Consider the following 26,405-nt stretch of genomic DNA (forward strand, 5'->3'; position numbering starts at 1 on the left):
GAAAGGTCCTAATGGACATTTTGATCTATGCTCCAGATAGAGACCCAGAAGGCATGCTTATTCCTTTGTTTCCCATCCAAAACTGGGAGAAGAAAATCCAGAGCCATCTTGACAGTGCACTTGTAAGATGAAATTCCACAGGAATACATTGAAACCTTACATTTAGATTCAGCATCAGTTGCACCAGCAAAGGATGAAGTTTAGTAATTCAGAGGAAAAGATTCAGTTGATATTTGGCCATGCATGGCTTTCAGTCATTTATTAAACAAATTTGTAGCCAGGAGCTGTGCTAGTGCAAGGATATGTTCCCTATCCCCATGGATATTACGGTTTCTATATGAATCGAAAATAGAATGAAACTGCTAAAAAATAAATGGGATCTTAGATTGTGCTAATTGAAAAATTAACTCAGGTAATAAAACAAGTGTTTATTAAGCACCTACTGCATGCTACGCCGTGTCTTAGAGAATGGGAACACAGAGCTGAATGAAAGAGTGGAAACGTTTGAACAGTAGTCTGATGAATTTCCGTATAATAGGCTTAGTCAGGATTTCTCTAATGTTTCCACTGCCACAATGACAGAAGAAGCAAACAGATCTTTGAAGTCTTTCCTTTTATTTGAAAAAATAATATAAAAGTTGCATGCCACATCACAGTGAAACAATATTTGTTTTAATATAAAAATAATGGTTTTCCTGGATTGGAGGTTGGGGCGGTGGCAGGCTGGAGGAATGTGGCAGAGAACTTCTGCACTGGTACTTTTTGTACTATTTGATAGATGTATATATATATTTTTCTTCTGTGAGGAAGATGGGCCCTGAGCTAACATCTTTTGCCAATCTTCCTCTTTTTGCTTGAGGAAGGTTGTCACTGAGCTGACATCTGTGCCAGTCTTTCTCCATTTTATGTGGGATGCCACCACAGCATGGCTTGACAAGCGGTACTAGGGCCACACCTGCGATCTGAACCTGTGAACCTGGGCCGCCACAGCAGAGCATGTGAACTTAACCACTACGCCGCCAGGCAGGCCCCGTGTACTATTTGCTATTTTAAAATTATATGCATATCTAACTTTGATAAAAAAAAATTCATTTAGAAATAAAGATAATAGTTTAAATTACTTCTAGACACGTTTTTCTTCTAAATAAGAAGAAAGAATATAAAAATGTGAATTCTTCCAAAACTAATATGTACATTTAGCACAATTATAATTACAGTGCCATTTTTTTCAACTGGACAAAATTGATTTAAAGTTCACGCAGAAGAATTAATGTCCAAGATAGCTAAGAAAATTTGTAAAGGAATAGTGAGAAAGATTATCTTCTTAATATTAAATATCATTTTAGAGTTATGTAATGAAAACAATATGTTACACATGAATGAAGAAATAAATCAGGGGCATAAACTGGAAAGTCCTAAAACAGATCCAAGTTTATCTGGGAAACTTCATAGATGACAGACTGACATTTCAACTCAGCAGGAATAGGGTGGTTTATTTGGTAAATCTTATTGACATAATTGGCTATACAGCTGGAAGAAAATTAAGTTAGATCTCTGCCTCACCTCCTTCCCCCACACACGACACACACATAGACCACACATACACTCCATTTATATTTAAATTAAAAAATTAACACAATAGAAAGCTAGAAGAAAGTTAGGAGAATAGATGTCTATATTTTAGTGAGAGGAAGATATTGCTAAGCAGGCCAGGAGACATAGAAACTATAAAGGAAAAAGTAAACAAATTTCACCATATAAAAAATTTAAAAGCCTTTATAATCAAAGGTAAAAGACACATGATGGCTTGGTAAAAACATTTGCAACACATATAGGATTACTTTATTTATTTAAAGAGCTCCCATATATTGACAGAAAAAAAGGATGAACTCACTATAATGAGCAAACAATATGAATAGGCAAGTCACAGAAGAGGAAAGTTTATTTTAAAATGAATAGTGAAAACAAACAGATGAAGAGATTAAGGTTGGAAAATGTCGCTTTCACCCTCCAGACTGGCCAAAGTTCAAAAGGACGACAATATGTAGCCAGTGATCCATGGGAAATGGGCGTTCTCTGGGAGAGAGGAAGGCGCTGCTCCCTTCTGGGAAAATCACAAGACAGTATCTATTAACACTAAAACTACACGTTCTCGTTTATCCAGCAATCCCAATTTGAGAATCCACCTTATTCCGATAAAGGCACCAACATATTAGGATGCATACAGAAGGCTGTTTATTGTGGCACAGCTTACAATGACAGAAATGTTGGAACAGGGGAATGGCTGAATAAAATATGTAGCTACTGAAAAGCATGGTTAGACTATCTGTTATTGACTTGGAGGGCTGTCCATAATATTTTAAGTGGAAAAGAACAAGTTGCAAAGCAATATGTGTAATATGATTATAGAATTTTTAAAAAGAAAAGGCAAAATCCCTTATACATTTCTCTACGTAATACATATCATGCATACACATAGTATATATACACACACCTTCTAAATATAAATGTATTCATAAACAGACACCCATTACTTTAGACGCATGAGATTTAGAGAGGAATTGAAAGAGAGAGAAAGAGAGAGGGGGAGAGGGGGAGAGGGGGGGAGAGAGAGAGAAAGACGAAAGAAAGAAAGGCAGGCAGGCAGGAAGGAAGGAAGAAAGAAAGAAAGAGGAGGAAAATTGATTACTCACTAAATATTAACTTTTCTTCCTAAATCTTTGAGTCGAACTGCAGCCAGTTGCTTGTGTGTTGTGTACTCCCGCACAGCACAGCCTGTCCCAGGGGTCAGAGTAAACCAGTTGAGAAGCACAGTGTGTTATAACACAATATAAAAGTAAGTAGAGAGTGCCCTGGGGGCGCAGAGAGCTTCCTATTGCATCCCCAGTACTAAGTGTCTTCCCGCCCTCTCTCCTGGCCAAAGTTGGTGTCTTGTGTTTGTTCCTAAACCCACACAAGAGGGACAACGACAAAATGGAGCACCCTAGGGAGAGGGATGAGCAGAGAGAGGTATCTGGTATTCTCACTCCACCAGAAGGGGCCGAAGCACCTGTTTAAAGAAATACATTTTGGTTGAGATACAGTGTTTGTTTTCAAATGTCTGAAGGGCTGTCCTGTAGCGGAGGGGGCGACTTACACAGCGCCTTAGAAGGGAGAAAGGACAGAGCAGAAGTTATAAGGAGGCAGATTTCAGCTCAGCGTACGCAAATACCTGCAAACGAAGACTCCTTTGACCCCCGTCGTCTTCTCGTCCCCAAAGTGAGAATAATACCATGTACTCCAACCATGAGGTAGAGATGCAGTGAGGATGCACTGGGACGGAGTGCAAGCCAGGAGTTCGTAAAGTTGGGAGCAGTGGTCCTCAACTGTGGCTGCGCATTGAAACTACTTGGAGAGTTGAAAAAATCCTGATGCTCTCTCTGGCTGCACCCCAGATTAATTCACTCATAACCTCTGGAGGTGGGACTCAGGCCTTGGTAATTTTTATAGCTCCCAGATAATTCCATTGTATAGTTCCATTGAGAACCACTGATCCAAAATAATTATTAGCTGGATTCCAGGTGGTTGTGGAAAAAGTAGATTTGGCCTGAGGTAGATCTGGAGTCCAATTAAAAAAAAAAAGTAAAGCCCGTTAATCTAAGAATTGGAGCTAAAGGTTGGAGTTGACCAACTCTGGAGTGAGCTATAGACCACATAGCCGGTGAATAGCATGACTAACAGTGAGGAGAGTTTAAGTAATATTCGTCTAATAATAGGTCTATGATGAGCAACTCAGGAGAGGCTAGCCTCACATCCTTTCCCAAAAAGATCCTAGAGGGGAAGATGAGAATACACCTGATGGGGTGAATTGTTCTGGACTTTACGGAGGCCCTGAAAAAGCACTTGGGATGCCTCTGCATCAGCTATGGGCTGATTTCATTGTATATGATTTTATTATCCTTGAGTTTTTCAGGGACCTGTAATTGACTGAGTATACCCATTAAAATAATTAGAGCCTGGAAAGTGATTCTTAATTACAGGCTACAGGGTATTGCTCTTGTCCATTTTTAGTTTGTTCCAGTTACATCAGTGATGGTTGAGCTGTCATGCAGATGGCGTTGAGCCCAACAATGGTGGTGGTGGTAGGGGCGCAGAGCAAAGATATTATAGCAGGAGAGAGATAGTGGGCAAAGCATAAAGAGATAGAGTTTTTACTTTTCCCCTTCCCCCTTCCAAGAGATGGTCCCCCATTCCAAGAAAAGAAATCAAGCTAAAAACCCCAAACCCGAATGCATTAAGTCTCCAGTGGGAGGAGAATGATTAAACAGCAGCATCTGCCAAAATATGATGAATTTTATATGAATCAGCAAAGTGACTCAGCAGCTAAATAAAAGCTTATCTGGAGTGTTTGGACGAGGGAAGGGGTGGTCCTGCTCTGCTCTGTGGTCATCTTCCCTGGTATTAGCAGGCCCAGGGCTGGGCACAAGGCTTCAAGAGAGGCCAGGTCCAGAGGCCAAAGGGCTGGGGACAAACCTGCCAACACTGACAGGACTGGCAGCCATGAGCCTGGGGGGTCTCTAGGAGAAGCCAACTAGCTGCCTTCAAATGTCTGAAGGGCTAGCAGGGGAGAGATGGATTGGGCTTCCCTCTGTGATTCCAGAAGACAGAACTGGGCTTGGGGCTAGCTTCACAGGAGCCAGAATTTGACTCAACAAAAGAAGAATCTGACTCCATAAACAGCTTTACTACAGAACGGCATGCATTGAGGTAGTGAGCTCCCAGTTATTGGGGGCATTCAAACAAAGGCAGGATGACCACCTAGTCGGGATGTTGGTTGGGGCTGGGAGGTTAGGAATCAAGTATTATGTGAGGCCTGAACCAGTTGACCTCTGATTTATTTAGAATACTCAAAATCCAGTGATGCATTTATGGCACTTTCAAAATTTGCACTTTTTTCCTTAAAGTTAAATCCTCTGAGCCTTGTTTGCTTAGTAGCTGGAGTAATCAAATAATCATTCCCAGGGACCCACAGTTGTGGCCGTGAATCATGTTATTTTTCTCCTAAATCCCTTCTTATTCTCCTCCCTCCCCCTACATCAGCTGACTCAGACACTCTCCTTGACTCTCCTCCAAAGTCCGATTTTTAAAAATAAAATTATCACCGATTTGTGCCTCCTGTGCCGGATGCTGGGGGAGCCACGGAACAGAAAAGTTACATGGAGCGTGCTCAAAGACAATTCTTCTGACCTCGGGGATCGATATGCTGGAGAGGAGGCAGTCACCATAGATAATGTAGCTGTTACTGATAATTAGACTTTTTTGTTTTTTAAAGTGAATCCTGGGGGAGAAATATTGCTCTAAATGTTAGCTGAATTTGTTTTTTTCTTCTGGGCGATCATCTTCTCACACTTGGCATTGTCTCCGGTTAGGCTGAAGAGGGTCTTAGAGATGATACATACTAGATTCTTCCTAGTCCAAAATGAAGAAGCTGAAGCCCACAGGGCAAAGCGACTGCTCCGAGGTCACCCAGCGCCTGGGGCAGAGCTGAGACTGGAGTGAGAATTCCATGCACCCAGCTCAGGTTCCCCTCACAGGCCTGGAAGCTTCCCCCAGGCTTCCTCCTGGAAAGGAGTGGGGTCCTGGTTGCCCCTGTGCCTTGGGCAACCAGGGACTGGGCATCAAGCTGTGGAAGTTAGAACAGGAAAGCTGAGCCCCTGACCATACAGCTCTCCTCTAAGCTCTTTCAGCTCGTGTGGTTTTCCAAGGCTGCCACCCAGTCCAGGCTGGTTACACCTGCCTGTCCATGCATCTCCCCCAGTCAGCGTGAGAACCATCTTCTTGGGGCTTGACTTTTCTCCTGGTCCTAAGGGTCCGGAGTGGGTGGCTCAGCTTCTTCCTCAAGAAGTAGCTATACCTGAGGGGCTTCTGGTATAGCTGCCAGGCAGTGGTGTGACAGCTCCCATCCCTCTGTCACATCAAAGCCTCCAGCCAAAGGGAGTCCAGAAACAAGTCCTCCTGTCAGCAGAGGGAACTTGGGGCAGTTAGAGATGAGCAAGACCCCTTGCAAACAGCACCGGGGGCATAATCTGCAAGGCCAGGTGCAAAATGAAAATGCCCCGCAGGGTCTCACACCCATGAAACCCACCCTGCTTGGCTGGGTCTCAAGCGGATGGGGGCAACAATTGCTTAGGTCCCGGAATCAAGGAGCCAGGGAGGCCTTCTTGTTCCTCTCATATGTACTCTGTTCATCCCCATAAACATGTTTCTGTTCCCTCCTGGCTAGCAGGTCTGCCAAGGGACCACCGGGTGGGTTGCTGTGATGGTTCGAGAAGTTGGTATTTCATTCTTCGTATGTTTTCCTTTCTAGCGCAACATCCTTCTCCTTCCCACCTCATTATTTCTGATAGTGGTGGCTGTTTAATGTGAAAGATTCCCGTTCCTTAGGGCAGCAGAACCGTGAGATTTTATTTGGGGCTGGGAGCGGCCAGGAGCGCAGCTGAGCCCTGGAACCCTAAGGAGAGGGGCGCCCAGCTGCGCGCGTCGACTCAGGCTCTCCCCTCCTGGGGGCGCCGTCCCGGCTCTGCGCCCCTAGGCAGCGGGGAGTGGCGGCATCCCGGGCCTGTCTCCCTGCAGCCCGCGCGGCCTTTCGCCGGGCTGATGCCCGCCGCCCGCGCCCCCTGCGCCCCCCGCGCCCCGCGCCGGGTGCGGCACCGGATCCCCGCACCCCCTCCCGCGCCCGCTTCCAGAAAGCTCCCGGTTCATTCCGCGGCATTCTTTGGGCGTGAGTCACTCAGGTTTGGAGCCAGCCCCCAAGGGGGTGTGTACGAGGCAGAGCGCTTATAAAGCCCGGCGCCTCTCCGCGCTCCCCACGCGGCGTCGCCAGCAGGAGCTCACCGGCGCCGGGCCGCGGACCGGTGAGGTTCTTCCCCCACCTTCCCCACCCCCGCGCAGAGCCCCACCGGCGCCGATGGCGGGCGGGGGTGGCAGCCAGGCGAGGAGAGGACGGTCGCTGGTAGTCACAGGGCTGTCAGGGCTGCGCTTTGGATGGAGTCGGGGAGCCGGGGAAGGGAGGTGGCCGGAGCCTGGTCGCCAGGCAGCGGAGTCGGTGGATGAATTGCCTAGGGCGGCGCCCAGGCTGCTACTCAGCACTCCCTGTGCCCCTTTGCTCCAACCACAATTCTGTGGGGTAAATAAGACAGGTGTAATGACCCTCCTTTTGCAAAGGGGCGGGGGAAACGGAAACTTGGAGAACTGACGCCTATTGCCGGAGGCCCAGGCTGGTGAGAGGCAGCGCCGGCCTGGCGCGGGGCCCTCCCGCAGCATCCTCCGGAGAAGGTGCTGCTCTCAGGGGCGGCTGTCCGCTGCTGCGGGAGTCATCTTGTTTGCTCCTGAATTCTCTAGCTCTCTGGATAGTGTGTTTATAAGTAGGATGTTTTGATTTAAGTATATGTTGCAATCACTTAAATCCTACTTGTTTTGCTTCCTAATGCACCAGTGTCCGTCAGAGAAAAATCCATCAGACCACAGCCCACATCAGACCTCAGGCAGCTGATTCAACTGGCTCATTTTACAGATGAGAATCTGAGACCTGGAGAGGTTTAGGACCATCTCCAACGATAAACAGCAAGTGGTGTCAGAATTGGGGTTAGAACTGAAGCCTCTTGACCTTGCAGAATTTCTGGACCTAATGTAAAAAAGAGCTGATTATTTTTTTTTTGAGAGAGGTCAGGAATTTAAGAGTAGGTACGGATACTATAAAAGGATGCTCGTGAGAGCGTTCACTATAATTGTAGTGGGAAATTACTGATAATTCAAATGCCTAACCTTGTGGGATGGCAAAATAGAGTACATCAGAAAACAGACTATTATATAGCCACGAAAGTCTGCTTTTAAAGAATATTTGAAGACAGTGGATGTGAAGGATCTGATTGTATACAAGTGCATAGCAAATACAAGGAAGTTTCCCTCAGTGCTCATCTTTGCCTGTGGATGGTGAGAACTGCAGGGGGATTATTTTCTCATTCTCCCTTTTGGTTTAGTTTCCTCCCTCTGGCAGAGGGGGTGCGATAGGAGCCTGGACCTTGGGCTTTAAACCGAGCAGATCACTAGTCGTGGGACTGCTTCGTTTCAGCCTCTGTCATCTCATCCTCATGGCTCCCTTGGGGTGAGAGCCTGCTTGGTAGTGGTGGGGAAAGGAGGCCCTTGGCGAGGCCAGTCCAATAGGAGGGATTGGCAGCTAGGCCTCCAGCCAAGAGATGAGATGAGACAGGAGGCGAGTCAGTGGAAGGGAGGGCAGGGCACTGTGGCTGTGCAGCCACTGTTCTAGTGCCACCCTTGGACCACCAGTATCAATATCACCTGCAAGCTTGTTAGAAAAGCAGATTCTGAATCAGAATCAGCATTACAACAAGACCCCCGGGTGATTCACAGACAGCATCATTTCGCTTAAGGCAAATCCACATGGGCAGGGGGGGACCACAGGTGGCCTCTGTGTGCCTGTTTCAGTTCCCCTGCCCCTCTCCAAATATAGGCCCTCCTCCCACTTTCCGGATAGATGTTGCCAATGCCCACTATTGGTCCTGCATCGATTTTTGAAGCAGTCAGAATTTACTGTGATTGTATAAGACCCTTGTGTTCCCAGAACACATTCACATCTCTGAGGTCTGTATTAGGTCCATTTCACAGATGAAGAAGCAAAGGCCCAGAGTTTTAAGTGACTTGGTGTCAAGGAGAGAACACGGCACTGGGAGTTGGGAGAGCTGGGTTCTCCTCTTGGGGTGCCACGAGCTTGCTGTGGGCCTTGGGAGCTCCGTCCTGTCTCTGGGTTGGGCCTTTTCTCTGAGGTGGAGGAATTGGGCAGGACTCTGATCTCTTTCCAAGCTCTGAGCTCGATGGCTCCCAATGCACCCCAGGCACCTGGTGGGAGACTGTATGCTGGCTGCTAGGTTCTGGACTCCTCATCCAGTGCTCTTGCCATTGGCTGCCCTGTCTCCCCTTTCTTCAGGGCCCAACACCCTGTCTTCTGGATTTCTCAGAAGTCATTGCTATCAGGGGCCTCTCTCGGAGAGGTGTTCCTTTCTGGCTTTCTCTCTCTGGCATGACGAAGGATCTGTCCCTGTTTCATGCCTCAGTGAGCAGCCAGGGCAGAGCCCGTTAGAGCGGGGCCTTCTGGTGGGCCCAAAATAGCACCCTGGCTCAGCCGCCCACCCTGCCTCTGGGGAAGGCGACGACCCACTGTCTCTCCCACGCTGCTCCTCGCTCCGTGTGGCTGGTTCAGGAACCATAGCTCAGCTGCCTCACTGATACCTTTCGGGAGAGGCTTGCCCTGTTGGTCCTCTGCCAAGCGTCCAGATGGGCCCGCTGGGCGGAGAGCAGTTTTTGGAAGTGCACAATTTCAGGAAGGGGGGCTCCCCTCCCCATCCCGCTGTGGGAAATGGGTGAGTTCGGACAAGCAGTTGGGGGAGGGCAGGTTGCAGGGGGAGGGGTTTCTGTTTTATGCAACAATTTCAGCTTCTGGGAAAGGGGCTGTTGTGTAAGACCAGGCCATCAGGGCTCAGGGCAGCCAGCCCAGTGGTGGCAGGAGCCCCTTGGCAGGGCACCCTGGTATAGGCTTAGAGGGAACAGGCCATGTGAAAGGGACCTGGCAGAGCAGAAGCTCACGTCCTCCAGTCTTCCCATTCTCCCGTCCTCTGTCCTCCTGGAGGGACAGAGGGACGTCTCCTGGGGAGACATCAGGGCCCAGCTGCTCCTTGGGCCCACTGTTAACCCTTTCACTCTGCTCCTCCCTGTCTACTTCCTGAAGACAGTTGTCCACCTCTCCTCACTCTACTCTTTATTTATACCCCCAAATCCATGCAGCCTGGCTCAAGTCTCACGCTAGGGATGGCAAACAGATTTATCTTCCTGTGCTGACCCAAAGGGTTGGCTGTCACTGCCTTAGACTCTTGAAAAGTAGTTTTAGGTCTTGAGGCTCCGAGGGGAGGAAAGTGCCTTGATTGATTGGTCATGCCTGCTGTGGGCAGGAGGATTAGTGATGCACACAGCAGGGTGCTGTCTGAGTTCCGGGATGCAGTGCTCACTTTATGGGGACAGGAGGGGGCCGGATGAGGGATCTGAGAGAGGTTTGATACGAGCAGGTATCATCAGCTAGACGCCTTTTCTGGATGCAGATCGCTCTGCGGCTTGCTAAGGCATAGTCAGCTGTTATGGAGGCGGTGGTGGAGGAGGGCCTGGACCCGAGCCCTGCAGTTCTGACTGCAGAGTTCTTGTTTCTCTGTATTGGGTCGCTGTCCTGTGGGTCCTCCCTGTACCCACTGCCTCCACTTTCTTTTGAAGATGTCCAATGGCAAGTCTAATCTTTTCTTCCAATTTCTCAGGGGATAAAAATGCAGCGATGCCAGCTGAAGGGGTAGCCTGGGGCAAGGCCTCTGCAGGGCCCCTGGGAAGCTGCTGCAGGCAGCAGCCTGGCCGGAAACCAGCAGGCTGTCTAGCTGTTACCATGACAGTCTTCTGTTCTTTACAAACAGAATCGTGCTAGGATTCCAGAATTGGAGGAGGAGGCAAGATGAAGACTCTCCTGCTGTTGGTGGGGCTGCTGCTGACCTTGGAGAATGGACAGGTGCTGGGAGACAAGGCAGTGTCAGACAGAGAGCTCCAGGGTAAGTGGACCAGGTGTACCCCTCTTAGCACACTTCCTCCGTCAGGCCCCAAGGGTTAAAGACCATTTTTATCCTGTGCATCGGATCCGATTGGCTCTGCCCAGGCTCCTCTCTGAGCCTCCTCACCCAGGCTGCGTGGCCTAGGCTCTCTGTGGTCTGGGTGGCCTCTAGACATTTTCAGGTGTTTCCTAAGCCTTTTCTTTTTTTGCTGCATCTTGTTTGGCTGTCCCCTTCCCAGTCTGCTCACCTGGCGCCCAACCTCCTCCATGGAGGCCCGGGAGGGCTGGACCATTTGAGCCTTGGGTCTCCCCTGTCTGCATTTCCATGGCACTTACTACATGTACCCTCCCCCTTTCCACCTCGAAAACCAAATAGCATTCACTATGAGGGCTGGTCATCCTTCAGAGCCCAACTGGTGGTCCCCTCCGCTGCCAAGCCTTTCCTGACACCTGACCTCTCTCCACTCCACTCTTGTCCCTACTAGCTGACCAGTTCTCTGGGGTAGAATTAAAAGCCCAAACTTCGAGATCAGAGCTGGGTAGGGTTCGGGACCCCCACTCCCCAGCTATATCTCTGGGCAAGGCTCTTGATCTCACTACGCTTGTTTGTCCTCTTTTGTGCAATGGGGATGATGACAGTGCTGGGAGGATTAAATAAAATGCCCATGAGGTGTCCTGCTCAGCGCCTGGCCGGGGATCAGTATCACGGAAGACTTAGCTGTTTCTCCTTCGGTACTTCGGTGACATTGTCTCATTGCATTTGGCACAGGGTGTTGTGTCTTGATCACAGTCTCCGTGAGGAACGGTGCTAGTTAATTCATCTTTGTGTGTCCCCATCACCTGGTTCTGCGCATGGGACCAAAGAAGTTCAGATGTTTGGTTAAATTGAATTCCAAAAACACTTGTATCCAAAATAATAATAGTTTGTATTTTGAAACCTAAATGGTTATACTTCCAGGATTTTTTTCCTTGAATATTTTCTTCTGCAGCTGGGCAAGCTCGTTCTCCAGAGCCCCAGGGGCGTGGTGCTGCTGTCCCTCCTCTGGGTATGCCCACTCCTGTGGTCTGTGCTTCTGAGCAGCTGGGTATAGCTGATTCTTGGCTCTGGGTCCACAATGAGCCCTGTGATGGGAGCCTTGTCAGGGCAAAGCTGGGTCCCAAAGGCTGCCTGCCGGGGACCCCCCAGCCTCAGCAGCCCCTCCACCCAGCTGGCCTTTCTGACCATTCCAGCTGGTCCCAGGGTTATTTCCACTTCGCCATCTCTTCCTCTCCCCTCATTCTACCTCCCTGCCCTTCTCCTGCAGAAATGTCCACGCAGGGGAGTAACTACATTGATAAGGAAATTAAAAATGCCCTCAAGGGGGTGAAACAGATAAAGAACCTAATAGAACAAACAAACGAAGAGCGCAAGTCGCTGCTGGGCACCTTAGAGGAAGCCAAGAAGAAGAAAGAGGTGAGAGTCAGGTGACCCCTCCCTGCCTTGACCCCTGCTGGAAGGGAGGGCGGGAAGGGTTCGTCGCTTTGGGTGCCCTGCTGGGTTGCCATGGTGACCCAGAGTCCTTCCTGGACTAGATCAGCTGATGCTGAGGCTTTAGTCAGGAAATAGGGAGGATTTATTTGCTTTTGAAAGCTTCAAAGGGTGAGATCCTGGATCTGGTTTTGTTACAAGCCCAGCCCAGGGCCTGCTGCCCGCATTCACTTCAATAGATTTTTCTAAACCGTGGCTGTGTTCAAGCTCCAAGGTAGGCTTTGGGTAGGGTCTGTTGGGTTGCAGGGGGAGGCACACTACCTTCAGAAAGCTTATCCAGGAGGGGCTATACTTTTGGGGTTCAGGCAGGCTCACACTGTCCTGCCCCATTCTTTCTAGAGTTCTGGATTACTTCATCCAGAGACACCTAAGTCCCATGTGAACATGCTGGGTCTAGCCTGTGCTTAGTGATCAACAAAACTAAAACACTATAATTCAATGAACAACTTATTTTAAAAATCAGTAGTCTCCTTAAGGGTATCCTAAAAACCTACACCCATTGTCACCCTACTGCTAAAGAAGGAGATGCTAGATGGGGCCACCTGCTGCTTTTGTGATCTGTAATGCATAATAAAAGCATTTTAAAGGCTCTGAGAAGTTCTACAGTGAAGAAACCCATGTAACTTCATTTAACCCTGTGTTTTCCAAGTCCAGTTGACCCAGGAATCCTTTTTTGTTTTTTCCTGATTACTTTTAGCACAATTCCATGGAAGCCACTTAAGGAAATGCTGGCCTAGATATGGCTCTAACTTTCTTTGAAACTTAATGCCCCTTCTTGGTATCAGGATTACTTCTCTCTATTCCATGAGAATCCTCAAATAGCTCACTGTAGGTGGGGCAAGGCTTGTTCTCACACATTTATAGTTGTCATTGGAGTTTGATATTTGACAATCCAGGTTTTATGATAAAGCACCTCAAATTTGGAAAAAGACTCCCTTGTCAGTTGAGGAATGTGTGAACCTAAGAGAAAGGCAGTGAGTGGTATAGTTGATGCTTCTGGACTGGCTCAGTAGGAGCTGTGGCCACTTGTCTCTCCGCAGCGTGGAGCAGGGGACAGAGAGCGGGGACAGGAGAGCAGGAGAAGATCCGTCACTCGAACTGCTTTTGGCCAAGACGTTCATAGTGTAACTTTGCTTCAGAGTGTGGCCGGTCTTCTTAATTCTTCTCTGAAGAGTAATGCACTCCTTCATCAAGATTTCAATATAGAAAAGTAGAAGAGGAAAGGTTTTTCCATAACCCTTTTACCTATGGACCATTCACTGTTAACATTTGATCTATTTCTTCCTCTGTACTTTTTTGGCTATATTCAAAATCATAAGTTTTTAGCATGATTTCAAATCATGTTTAAGTAGTATTTAACACTTATAAACATGCCTTGTATAATGCTTATCAACCCTTTGTATGGACCACAATTTGCTTAATTTGTCCTCTAGTTTTGAGCATCTGTGTTGATTCCAGTATTTTTTTTTTCCCATAAACGAATACTGTAACAAATATCTTTAGGCATATGGATTTTCCCTTTAGGGCAGGGATTCCTTGGCATAGATTCTTATGGAATTATTGGGTCAAATGACAGGGGCACATGAGAGAGTTTGGGGGGTTGTGACTTTGTTTTTGAACGCTTGCTCCTTCCTGGTGCATGCCAAGGACCATGGTTACGATAGAAACCTAAGAGTCAGGGAGCCTCTGGAAGCTTTGGAAGACGACATTTAAGCATCAGAAGTTGAGCATAGAAGATGAGGTATAAGTGGGAGGTAAATGCTGGGATGAAGCCTGTAAGTGCAGTGCTGGGAAAAGGAGATGTCCCCATGGGGTCTAGTGGCCGGGAAGGACTAAGGAACAGCTGGGTCTTGAAGAGGAGAGGATGTTTACAGCTAGGTGGGGAGGGCTTTCCAGGTAGGTGCATGAGGGAACGCGTGAGCAAGAGCAGGGGTGGAAATAAGCTTGCTGTGTGGCCAAGGTGGGAAGCCAGCCTGGGTGGTGGAGGGCCCTGCACCACCGTGCCCGCTGGGGAAGGGGGAAGCCTGTGGTTTCTGTGTGGCTAACCTGGCCCCGTGTCCTTCTGCAGGGTGCCTTAAATGATACTAAGGATTCTGAAACGAAGCTGAAGGAGTCCCAGGGGGTGTGCAATGAGACCATGACAGCCCTCTGGGAGGAGTGCAAGCCCTGCCTGAAGCAGACCTGCATGAAGTTCTACGCACGTGTCTGCAGAAGCGGCTCGGGGCTGGTTGGCCACCAGGTGAAAAGGGGAAGCTCTCCTGGAAAGCTGCCTGGGCTCTGAATGGGGAATGAGATGAACAGAATGAAATATGCTTCTGTCATTCTACACCCGGTTCCAGTGTGTGTGGGGGGTCCCCACACCAAGCAATTCTTCAACACCAGCTGCGTGTCCTACAATTCAAATTAATTCAGATACTATCTACCCAGAGATAGTATCAGATCCCACAGGTTAAGGGCTCAGTCCCACAAGACTGCCCCTCCCTGCCACCCCCACTTCAGACACCAATCGCAAGTCTGGGTTGTCACCTATGCTTCTGAGCAACTGGCTTTAGATTGGAGGTTCCCATGACACCCTCCTTGGGTTCAGTTAATTTGCTAGAGCAGCTCACAGAACTCTGAGAAACATTTTACTTACTAGATTATTGGTTCATTATGACAGGATGTAACTCAGGAACAGCCAGGTGGGAAGATGCACCGGGCAAGGGCCGTGGGAATGACGTGGAGCTTCCATGCTCTCTCTGAGCACGTCTCTCTCCCAGCACTTCCACGTGCTCACCAATTCAGAAGCTCCCCAAGCCCATCCATTTGGGTTTTTATGGAGGCTTCATTACCTAGACATGATTGATTAAATCAGGTGATTGAGTCAACCTCCAGCCCCTCTCCCCTCCCTGGAAACCAAGGGGTGGGACTGAAAGTTCCAACCCTCTAATCATGGTTGGTTCCCCTGGCAACCAACCCCCATCCTTAGGTTCTTTCCACAATCCACCTCATTAACATAACACCTTATTGCTGTCCTCACAGCAAATTCCAAGGGTTTTAAGAGCTTTTCATCAGGAACTAGACAAAGACCAAATATATATTTCCCATTATGAATCACAATATCACTGCTTTATTTCGTATTCCAGATGCAATTAATTAGCTCTGGCTGCATTTGGGCGCGGAGTGCCATGATAGATTGGTAAAGCCTGCTCTGAGTGCAGAAACGTGCAGTCATAAAATGCACCTGTGCTAGGTGTTTGCCATCTCTTAGAAGACTTATCCAGCAGTTATTAGCTGGATAACATAACACATGGCTTCATGGTATGGCAGATCCCTGGGTCCACTTAGGCAGAAGAAATTAAAATTTTTAGTATGTTAATATTGATATCATCCTCCTCTGTGGGCCTCGCTCAGTTGGGACTCTTGAATTTTGCCATTCCCTGAAGACATATCGGTTGGCCCTTGGCTGAGCAGGGGTGGGGATCCTTGGTGGCTGAAGAGGACAACAGACTAGTCTGAAGTGACAGGCCTTCACAGGTCTTCCTAAACTCTTCCCCTTGGTGTCAGTAGAATGAAGGGCGTTGCCTGACAGTTCAGAGACCAGGGGACAGTCCCGGGGGGCCTTCGGTTACACGCTGTGTGACTCTGAGGAGACCGAGATGCAGCGAGGGAACGGGCTGGCCCGTCTCGACAGGGAGGAGGCACAGGAGGCTGGGCCTGTGGAGAGCTTCTCCTAACTGTCCCCGTGCTGCCTGTCACAGCTTGAGGAGTTCCTGAACCAGAGCTCTCCCTTCTACTTCTGGATCAACGGTGACCGCATCGACTCCCTGCTGGAGAACGACCGGCAGCAGACCCACGTACTGGACGTCATGCAGGACAGCTTCGACCGGGCGTCCAGCATTATGGACGAACTTTTCCAGGACAGATTCTTCACCCGCGAGCCCCAAGATACTTACTACTACTCGCCCTTCAGCTCACCCCACAGGAGGTCCTCTCTCTTATTCAACCCCAAGTCCCGCTTCGCCCGGAACATAATGCATTTCCCCATGTACCGCCACCTGAACTTCAACGACATGTTCCAGCCTTTCTTTGACATGATCCACCAGGCCCAACAGGCCATGAATCTGCACCTCCACAGACTTCCCGACCAGCTCCCCATGACGGAATTCTCAGAAGGTTAGAAAGCTTTCTCATTGTTCCTAAGAAGGGGTGGGAACTAACACGTTATTGAGAAACCCATTAGATGCTGAGAACTATGCCAAGGCTTGGTACATGTCACCTCGATTTCCCCCTGTCACCTTGATTTCCCCCTAGCAAGGGGAGGTACACCACCGTGAGTGTGACATCATCCCCATTTAAGGAGGAGAAAACTATGCCAGAGGTAAAGGGGTGTGTCCCAGGTTTCACAGCTGATAAAGTGGGTCCCGATGAAATTGAGCCCTGCAGGAGTGGGCATCTGTGTTCTCTCAAGTTTACCGTGCTCCTTCCAGCAACTGGTGGGCATGACACTGACTGCTCCCTCTAGAGAACCAGACCCCTTTCTCCCGGGAGCTCAGGTGGCTTTAGATGGACACCATGCATACATTGGTGACAAATTATATAATCAGCCCATATTACAGTTAAGACAGCTGTTCTTGGCTGTAACCTGAGTGCCTGGTACAGAATGGGTGCACCATGAATAGTTTTGAATGAATGAAGTCTCATGTGGATATGAAAAGCCAGTACTTTTTGAAGTGATTTCCTTCACTGAACCAATAAACCTGTGGGCCAACACCATCTCCTAAATGCTGTGGTTTGACTGGCACCAGGGTTTGGCTTGAAATGGATTGGAAATATAGGAGGGCATGAATTGAATAAGCATCTACCACATAACCGTAGTAGGGGGAGCCTCATGTTATAAGGAGGTTCTAGAAAGGATCCCATGCCTGCCTTCAGGGGGCTTGCCAACTGGCTAGGGGGAGAAATAGCCAGATAGAATGCAGAGCAAAATGGGTTATGATGCCAAAAAGCAGTGCAAACAGTTAATGCAGCATGGAGGCAGGAGAGGTCTCATCAGATGGAGATGGTAGGCGGGGATGCCCAGCTGAGGGAGCTCCAGGAACCACCTCCTGGTCCCTCTGCAGGGAGCCCTGATCAGAGGCCTGTCCCTGCAGGCAAACCACCAAATTCCAACTGCTCTGCCTATAGAACCATCTCAAGCTAGTGTGGAAGGCGTCAGAGAAAAGGAGGTGGCCCATCAATCACTGTACTGCTCTGTATAGTCCCTCAGCATGACTCCCTCTTGTGTGTCTCCAGGAGACAACCATGACCGCACCGTCTGCAAGGAGATTCGTCACAACTCCACGGGATGCCTGAAGATGAAGGACCAGTGTGAGAAGTGCCAGGAGATCTTATCAGTGGGTGAGTCGGGGAGCCTTGGGTCCCTGGTACCTCACTGAGGCTGCCTTTATGGGGTTAGGCAGAAAAGAGTTCAGATTCTAGCTCTGCTGCCTGCCAGCTGTGGCGCGGGGGGGGGGGGGGGGGGTCCTTGGCTGTGCTCCACCTGGGCCCCTCATCTGTAGTCAAGGGTTAAGACATAGGGTTGTCCTTGAAGTCAGGAGATAGTATATAAAGTGCCTACCACTTCATCCAGCACGTGGTCAACAGGCAATCCGTGGGAGGGGGCAGCTATGCTTTTTTTAAAACCCATCATCCTTTGATTTTCCCCAGTTATTCTTTTCCCAAGGGCCAAGCATAGAAGGCATCCTCATTTTTCCCTGCAGATCATGAAATTTTAGATAGTATGTATTCTAACACCACTTACCCTGTGCCAGGCACTGTTCTAAACACTTTGCAAACATTTACTCATTTCCTCAGAATGACCCTGAGTTGGGTACAATGACTGTCCCTGTCTTACAGAGGCATAAGCTCCATCACAGAACGGTTAAGCAACTTCCCAGGGTTACAGGACTCCCCTGTATGGGGAAGCCACGTGTTCGGGGCGTGTCCTTAGCCGCTGCTTTTGTTCTCTCCCCAGAACACAGGGGTCACTGGGAGTGGGGCCTTAGCTTCCCAGCAACATCCCCTTTGGTTGGTCATTGACTAGTTTCTTCCTACTTTGAGATAACAGCTATAAAGCACCTGGAAAAGTTCCTGGCACGCAACAGTCTATGCTCAGAAAGAGTTAACTGTTTCCCTTGTACACAGCCGATCGACCTTGTGGCTTTGCTCTTACTTAATACATTTGGGTTTGTCAGGGCAGCCTTCAGAGTCTAGTTAAATATTCCTAGCCTCATTCCTGTAATTTTAGAAGCCACTGCAAAATAAATACAAGTGCCAAACGGGGCTGATGTATGAAGTGAAGAGGAGTGCATAACCGAGCCTTTTGGGCTTTTCCCGTAAAATATCATCGTTAGAATGTCATAAATTATGTAGCACCTCAGCACAAGAAAGTCACGTTGGGGCGGGAAGAAGAGCCATGCAGATGCCCCGGCTCGCACTGGCAGCGTAGCACTGATCTTCACGGTCACTGTCACAGCTTACCCACACAGGCTCCTTCCCTCCAGTGAGGAAGAGCCACGACCTCGTATTTACGGTGCTCACAACTGTATGAGTGTGCACCGCCTGGGACTCCAGACCAGGGTTTTTCAACCTGGACACTACTCCCACTTCGGACTGGGTCATTCGTATCGTGGGGGCTGTCCTGTGCACTGCAGCGTGTTTAGCAACATCCCTGGCCTCTGCCCGCTGGATGTCAGTAGATCCCCACCAGTGTGACAACCAAAATGTGCTCCGACTTTGCCAGATATCCCCAGGGGCAGCATCGCCCCCGGGTGAGACCCACTGCTCCAGACTGAGGCTCGAGGCTCAGCGACTTTTCTTATCTTTTCATTGTTCCCCGGCAGAAGAGTTAAGTTTATTTATTATATATATATATATTTTTTTTTAAAGATTTTATTTTTTCCTTTTTCTCCCCAAAGCCCCCCAGTACATAGTTGTATATTTCTCGTTGTGGGTTCTTCTAGTTGTGGTATGTGGGACGCTGCCTCAGCGTGGTCTGACGAGCAGTGCCATGTCCGCGCCCAGGACTCGAACCAACGAAACACTGGGACGCCTGCAGCAGAGCACGCGAACTTAACCACTCGGCCACGGGGCCAGCCCCTTATTATATATCTTTTTCAACTTGGCTTCTTGTTAGTAATTCTATTTCTTGCCTCACCTAACATTTTATTTTAATACAAATGATTACATTTAATGCAATCATTTGATGTAAATGGTTTATATAAATGATCACCGCTCTGCAGTGTGCTGACATCTCCCTTCCCCTGACCTGCTTGGTCTGCTGTGCCCTCCTTGGGATATTTTTAAAAAATTTAGAAAGAGAAAAACAGTAGGATTTTAATAAAATTATTTTATTGAGGTCATACTGTCTTATAACATTGTGTGATTCCAGGTGTACATTATTATATTTCAGTTTCTGTATAGACTGCATCCTGTTGGCCACAAATGGTCTAGATTTTATGTCACCGTTCACATGTGCCCCTTTACCCCTTTCACCCTCCCCCCACCCCCTTCCCGTCTGGAACCACCAATCCGTTCTCCTTACCCACGTGTGTGTTTATCTTCCATGTGTGAGTGAAATCATACGGTGTTTATCTGAGAAAAACAGTAGTTTTTAAAGAGCTAGTGGGTGGTTGCCAGCTCATATCTATCTGACAACCTGCAGTGGGCAGTCAGGGATCAAAAGGATCCCTGCTCCCTGACCTCTATCCCCTGCTCCCTGGTGAGCCTGGGGACCAGCCATGATGAACAGGTCGGCAAGCCAGGACCCCCAGCCACCAGGCTGCTGTGCTCTGTGGCCCGAGGATCTTGGCCGGCTCTTCTGTCACAGGGGCTGTTGGGGCCAGAATTTCCAACTCTGCAGATCTGCTCAAAAGACAAGCTTAGAGAATTTTCCAGAGGCGCAGCCTCAGAGTTGGAAGAACCTAAGTTTAGGAGTTAAAGCCCTGGGTTCAATCCTGACGCCATGAATTCTTCACTCTATGACTTTAGACAGTGATTTACTTCTGCAGGCCTCAGTTTCATATTGGTAAAAAAAAAAAAAAATCATTATCAGCAGTACTTAAGTCAGAATACATCTTGTTAGAAATAATGGGTTTCCAAAGCACTTATGTGGTGCGTGGTATGTGGTAGGTGCCATGCAGACGGTAGCTCTAAGTGACATTCCCCCTCTAGAAATGATTCCCCCGTGGGGGACTGGGGCAGCGAGAGTAGCTCCAGGTCTGAGCACCCGGGGCCTGAGACCTGTCTTCCGAGAGCATGCTCAGCGCGTTCATCACCAGTCTCCAGGGAGATAAGGGTCTTGCACCCAAAGATAAATCAATGACGTCACTAAGTGCGCTGTGCAGGCCAGCTGACATGGTTTTCCAGAGCACGACTGTCCGGATGGAGGAAGCCGCATGCCGCCTTACATCCTGGGGTGAGCTCTTTATTTTGGTGAGGACAGACAACAAACGGCCTGGGGACCGACCGGCTCTTAGAGCAGCCCTGCTTTAGGTCCTGGCTGCGTGCACTGATCTCCATTTGTGTTCTCATCCCTTTTTGGCTTTCCCTTCACATTTCTGCCTTTTGTATTTGTCACCTCTGGGCAGACTGTTCGACCAACAACCCCTCGCAGATGCAGCTGCGGCAGGAGCTGAACAACTCCCTCCAGCTCGCTGAGAAGTTCACCAAGCTGTACGACGAGCTGCTGCAGTCCTACCAGGAGAAGATGCTCAACACCTCCTCCCTGCTGAAGCAGCTCAACGAGCAGTTCAGCTGGGTGTCCCAGCTGGCGAACCTCACGCAGGGCGAGGACCAGTACTATCTCCAGGTCACCACGGTGAGTCATGTTGACCGCACACTGACGCTGGGGGCCCAGGGTGGGGTCTGGAGGTGATGTGAACCTCCCCTGCCTTGGGGCTGAAACGGGATGAAGATATTAGAGGGGGCACTTATGCTTTCCACCGAGCATTTGTCACATGGCGGGAAATGTAACAACTTTATGTAGGTTGTTGACTGGGAGCCTCCGTACCCAGTGAGGTGGAATATCACGACCCCATTTTACAGATGACGAAGGTGGAGAGGTTCAACCGCTTGCCCGTGGTCAGATAACTGACAGGGGCCGCTCCCGGGCGTTGGAGCCTGTCTGCCTGGCTGTGGAGCCTGTCCTCTTTCCACAGAGCTGCCTTGCTGCCCCATACCACGTAGGATGGCTCGAGAATCAGTGCATCGTTCCCCACCAGTGACGACAAGCTGGCACTGGCACTGGGAGCCTTTTTGTTTTCTTCCCCTGATTCCTTTCCTACCAGCGCCTGGCCAGTGGCCGCCCGCAGAAAATGTGGCGGCTTGGAGACCATTCTTACTCTGTGGGGCTCCCTTGGCTGCTCGCTTGTGGGCACCTGTAACACGCCTGTCTGAACGAGAGCATTTCTGCTCACCGAGTTGCACAGATGTCAAGAGTAGTGACAAGCAAAGGGGATGGTGCCAGCCCGGTGGCCTAGTGGTTGGGTTCACGTGCTCCACTTCTGTGTCCCAGGATTCGCGAGTTTGGATCCTGGGAGGGACCTACACACTGCTTGTCAAGCCATGTGGGCAGTGTCCCACATACAAAATAGAGGAAGACTGGCACAGTTGTTAGCTCAGGGACAATCAAAGGAAAGGGGGGACTGGCCCAGTGGCCGAGTGGTTAAGTTTGCATGCTCTGCAAAGGAGTCAACTGTCAGTTTTAAGCCTGACTTTTCTTGCGAAATGAGTTCCTTTTGAGCCATGTTTCAACCCTTCTCTTACCTTGTCTCCTTCTAGGTGTCTTCCCACAATTCCGACTCCGAGGTTCCCTCTGGCCTCACTAGGGTGGTTGTGAAGCTCTTTGATTCCTACCCCATCACGGTGACGGTGCCAGAAGTAGTCTCCAGGAACAATCCTAAGTTTATGGAGACGGTGGCGGAGAAGGCTCTGCAGGAGTACCGCCAGAAGAACCGGTGAGTGTGCAGGCCCCACCTGTGGTCCTTCCGGGCCCCGCAGGCTCCTGGGAGCCGAACAGAGAGCAGAGCACCCAGCGTAGGAGCGCTGGCCCTGCAGCCAGAGCCCAGCACGAAGCAGGGCATCACTGGGAACTTTAGTTCTCCGTTGGAGGGGGTTCTTTCTGGAGCGATAAGAGTTTGAGTGTTGGCTGCTGCCGCTCAGTGAGTATCGAGCCCTCACCTTCCCTTTCTCCCCTTTTTTTCAGGGAGGAATGAGATGTGAATGTTGCTCCTCCAAGTGGGGGGGCCTCTGAATCCAGTTGCCCCCGAGATGAGCCACAAGCCCTAGAGAGAGCTCTGCATGTCACAAGTGCCCGGCCCAGCCTCGAGGCCCCCTGAGCCTCCCAGCCGCCCTCCGATCCTGCCTCTAATGCCTGCGTTTGCTGATCACGGGAAGAAGCCCCACACGCCACTAACTCAATAAAACGGCCTTGTAATCTGGGTGTGCTGGGGTGTCCTCTTTTTACGCTGGGCTCTTCTCCCTCCCACACGCCTTTGTCTTGGTATGGAAATAAAAAAGAAAAAGAAGTAGAAAAGAAAAAGCAGTGCCTGGGGCTGCTCCATGGCCGAGTAGTTAAGTTTGCGAGCTCCGCTTTGGCAGCCTGGGGTTTGCTGGTTCGGATCCCGAGCACGGACCTACACACTGCTCATCCAGCCACACTGTGGTGGTGTCCCACATAGAAGAACTAGAATGACTTACAACTGGGATAGGAAACTACACAGTGGGGCTTTGGGGAGGGAAAAAAAAGCAAGAAAGATTGGCAACAGATGTTAGCTCAGGGCCAGTCTTCCTCACCAAAAAAAAAAAAAAAAAAGCATGAGAAATGAAAAAGCAGTGGCTAAGATGGTATGGGGAGTATCATATAGTTGAGACTAAAAGGAGGGTAGTGATGAAGTTGATCCAATTCAAAGATTTCTTGTTTTTAGGAAGAGAAATGTGTTCCAACAACCAACTTAAATAAGTTTCTGAAAAGTGAATCTTTTCCATTCCATTATAAAACTGTTGACATATTCTGATTGGGGGAGAGGGGTCTCCCAAAGGAATACCTTGAAAATTAGAGTGAAGAAGGGGTGAAAATAAGGCATATGAGTATTTTAAGACATAGCTGATATTTTCCTTATGGAAACTGTAATCCCCAAAAGGCAAAAGGAGGCCATTTTCTTTCTAGTTGCAAGAGCTTGGGATCCCTGTGGAGCCTTCTTGACAGCGGCGCTGCTTGCCCACTGTCAGTCCTGCAGCCTGTCTGTCTCCCCCGCCACAGGACTTTCTCCTCTTCCGGGTCCTTCCTGCCCACCCTTCACAGCTCAGTCTGCAGTATCGCTGGGCTGCAGTGCCCTGTGCTGCCAGCAGGGGGCGCTGACTAACTGGTTCTTATCTCAACATTGTCAGCCAGCCTTTCCACTTAATGAATAGCCCCTAGTTATAGAATTCTGTTCATCAAATACACTTCAAATGGGGGGAAAAAAAACTCTGCCTGCATTTCATGTTTGTAGCAAAGTCCACGTGCAATGAAAAGCTTAGAATATTCTTACGTTGCTGTTCTATGTCTCTCATCCAAGTCACAGGCACCTCTACCACACAAGCCACAGACTCCAGGGCTTGGCTTGTGTCCAAAGAAGCTGGTATTTTAGCATTGCTATCAAGGACACGCAGAATGAAGTTAGTACGATTCACTTAAAGATACACATTAGAGAGATGGGTTCGGAAGGCATTTGCTAAAATGACCATAATTGTAAATTGTATATTACATCAATGTCATACATTATGTTTCAAAATTTATTTTCTGCTTTCCATCATGTTGGCAGATTCTGGCAGTTACTATATCCAGTGGTTGCTGCTTCTTTTTCTTCTTCTTCTTCTTCTTCTTTTTTTTTTTTTGGTGAGGAAGATTGGCCCTGAGCTAACATCTGTTGCCAATCTTCCTCTTTTTGCTTAAGGAAGATTGTCTCTGAGCTAACATCTGTGCTCATCTTCCTCTATTTTGTATGTGGGACGCTGCCACAACATGGCTTAACGAGCAATGTACTAGGTCCACACCCAGGATCTGAACCAGTGAGCCCCAGGACTCCAAAGCGGAGCACGCAGACTCAACCGCTAGGCCACCGAGCTGGCCCCAGTGGTTGCTTCTTTTTTATGTAACTCACTTTAAACTCTCCTAGACCAGCACCTTAATGGACAGAGCCTACAGCTGACTTGTGGTTCCCTGGGAGCCCTTCCCTCCCTCATGTCTCCCCCTCTGCACAGTGGCCTGGTGTGAGGGTCCTTCGATGTCCCTCCATCCCTGACCAAAGTTCCAGCCTGAGGCACTAGAAAGACTGAGGCAGGACAGCATATCACCAAGGTGTGGGGATGAGAGGTGGGTAATTCTGGCTGGGGAGGTGTGGAGAATGAGTCCTCGGTTTCGGGCTTCTAGGGTTCTTGTGGCCAAGTGGGAGCAGGGCTTACGTTCTGAGAAGAGAGGGATTGGCATCTACCTGGCAAGGGGGCGGCACCAACCCTGCCATTAGCCCCTACGTTGACACTTGACGGCCCTCTGCCAGAAAATATAATAAGATATAATTTGTCATGACTACCAGGTGAAATGACACCAGAGTTGTGCAGTGCGCACCTTGCACCACTGTAACCAGCAGCTTTGGGCCAACCAAAGTGCTCCACCACCTGGGCCAGTGGCTCCACGTAATCCTGTTAGGTCCTCCTGTCGATCTCCAGTGCCCGATCCAATAAAACCCAGCACCTGACCCAGCCTTACGCCAAAGACGGCACATCACAGGGGTGGGGTGACCACTCATGCCAGCCTCATGTTCATAAGGGGACTTTGACCTCTGTGGATGACCTCACGTACATAAACTCACAGAGAGGTGCTGACGGCATCAAAAGAAGGTGTTCGTGCTCCAGATCCAAACCTGTCCCCCGTCCCCAGCCCGGCTGCCCAGATGCATGAGGGGACATTGGTCTTTAAAACACTACCCTGCAGTTCTCCGGGGCACAGCACGACGTCCTCTCACTCTGCGTGTGCAAAGGCATTCGTTTGTGGCTGTCGAAAATTAAAACCCACCCAAGTTCTGATAATTCTCTTTGGGAATTTTCTGGAAATGTCTGGGCCTCTCTAGACGTCTGAAAGGCCCTGTCACATGGGGAAGAGATCCAGGGTAGACACCCACATGAGCCAGGCTCGGGCGCCTGCTGCAGCTTCGCCCAGACACCACCTTGTATCTGCTCCCCTTTAGTTCGTGGGCTCCTCGAGGACCTTGGGATTAGGGTCCCCGAAGCTCCTTCTCCAGCTTCCACTCTCCCTGCCTTGGAACAGCTGCGCCTTCGGCCTCATTTTAGTACCAGGAGACCTACAGGTAAGACCTTCCTTGGAGGGGACCCAGAGAAACCCCTTCTGAATTTGAAAGCGACTGTGTTGTAGCACTCCTCCCTCTCAGCTGCCCCCCAGTGCCTCCCTCGGCGTGGCTCTCTTCTCTGTGGCATTCCTCGTCACTTTACAGTTTGGGACTAGCAGGGTTTAGGCCAGAGGGGGCTGGTTTCCTCTGTGTACCTCGGCTGTGTCCCGACAGCTGCCACCAGGGGGCGCCTAGAGACCCTGTTCCGAGGCTGACCGCGGCTGCCCACCCTGAGAGAAGGAACAGAGTTGTGCTGCTGCCCCTCTGATGGTGGGCTTTGCTGGCCCTCCCCCGAGTCAGCTCGACCCACCCCCTCCCTTTATCTATCCTCTGCGCTCCCCCCCCCCAACCCCACGTAAGTGGCCAGGTTGACTCGACCGATTTGGGGTTATCCCCATGCAGAGACACCTACAAGTGAAGTGAAGTGAGGGGACATCTGTCTTGGGTCTTTAAATGTCCCACCTCTGTGCATTTTGGGAGGCTTTCCAAATGGTGGTGCATCCTTCTGGGACCCTCGGAGCTCACCAGCCCCCTCCTTTTCTCAGAGTGTAGGGGCCAGGTGGCCGCCCTGAGGGCAGAAGCTGCCCACAATTCACTCTCTACTTGGTGACATTTGCAGGTTTCCTTTTGGAGGGCAACCTCTCACCCCAGATCAGCTTTGATGCTGCTCATGGCCCAACAGCTCGATGCTGTGCTACGGTTTAGTTTCACTCTGGCTCTGGGAGACACCGTTGCTCATCCTCCCATCCTGTGTCTTCTTAGATGCTGCTGGTAATCGCTGTCCGCTGTTGGGAGCCCAGTCTTCCAGCACCGGGCTCAGAGCCTCAGTGCCCAC

At 49.6% G+C, this 26,405-nt stretch overlaps 1 protein-coding gene across 3 annotated transcripts; it reads left to right on the top strand.

Annotated features, from left to right (window-relative positions):
• The first annotated feature begins 6,555 nt into the window (after positions 1–6,555).
• Positions 6,556–22,624, top strand: CLU (clusterin). 3 transcript variants are annotated; one of them, XM_014843308.3, is made up of 9 exons: positions 6,556–6,893; positions 10,506–10,637; positions 11,941–12,089; positions 14,233–14,403; positions 15,905–16,319; positions 17,439–17,543; positions 20,774–21,003; positions 21,966–22,141; positions 22,390–22,624. In XM_014843308.3, exons 2-9 carry the CDS (start codon positions 10,544–10,546, stop codon positions 22,397–22,399), a joined length of 1,350 nt encoding a protein of 449 aa, XP_014698794.1. In that variant the 5' UTR covers positions 6,556–6,893; positions 10,506–10,543; the 3' UTR covers positions 22,400–22,624. The 3 variants fall into 3 exon arrangements, with proteins under 3 accessions (XP_014698794.1, XP_070361253.1, XP_070361252.1); XM_070505152.1 differs by lacking the exon at positions 6,556–6,893 and adding an exon at positions 9,991–10,115; XM_070505151.1 differs by lacking the exon at positions 6,556–6,893 and adding an exon at positions 10,000–10,324.
• The last annotated feature ends 3,781 nt before the right edge of the window (positions 22,625–26,405 follow it).

The sequence above is a fragment of the Equus asinus genome, chromosome 3 (genome assembly GCF_041296235.1).
Source record: "Equus asinus isolate D_3611 breed Donkey chromosome 3, EquAss-T2T_v2, whole genome shotgun sequence".
Classification (NCBI taxonomy): Eukaryota; Metazoa; Chordata; class Mammalia; order Perissodactyla; family Equidae; genus Equus; species Equus asinus.

Bases quoted from the DNA above. Each gene is read 5' to 3' on its own strand.
- CLU (XM_014843308.3), top strand. From the start codon at position 10,544: ATGAAGACTCTCCTGCTGTTGGTGGGGCTGCTGCTGACCTTGGAGAAT. The intron at 12,090-14,232 runs GTGAGAGTCAGG...GTCCTTCTGCAG, and splicing joins AAGCCAAGAAGAAGAAAGAG to GGTGCCTTAAATGATACTAA. The intron at 21,004-21,965 runs GTGAGTCATGTT...GTCTCCTTCTAG, and splicing joins ACTATCTCCAGGTCACCACG to GTGTCTTCCCACAATTCCGA.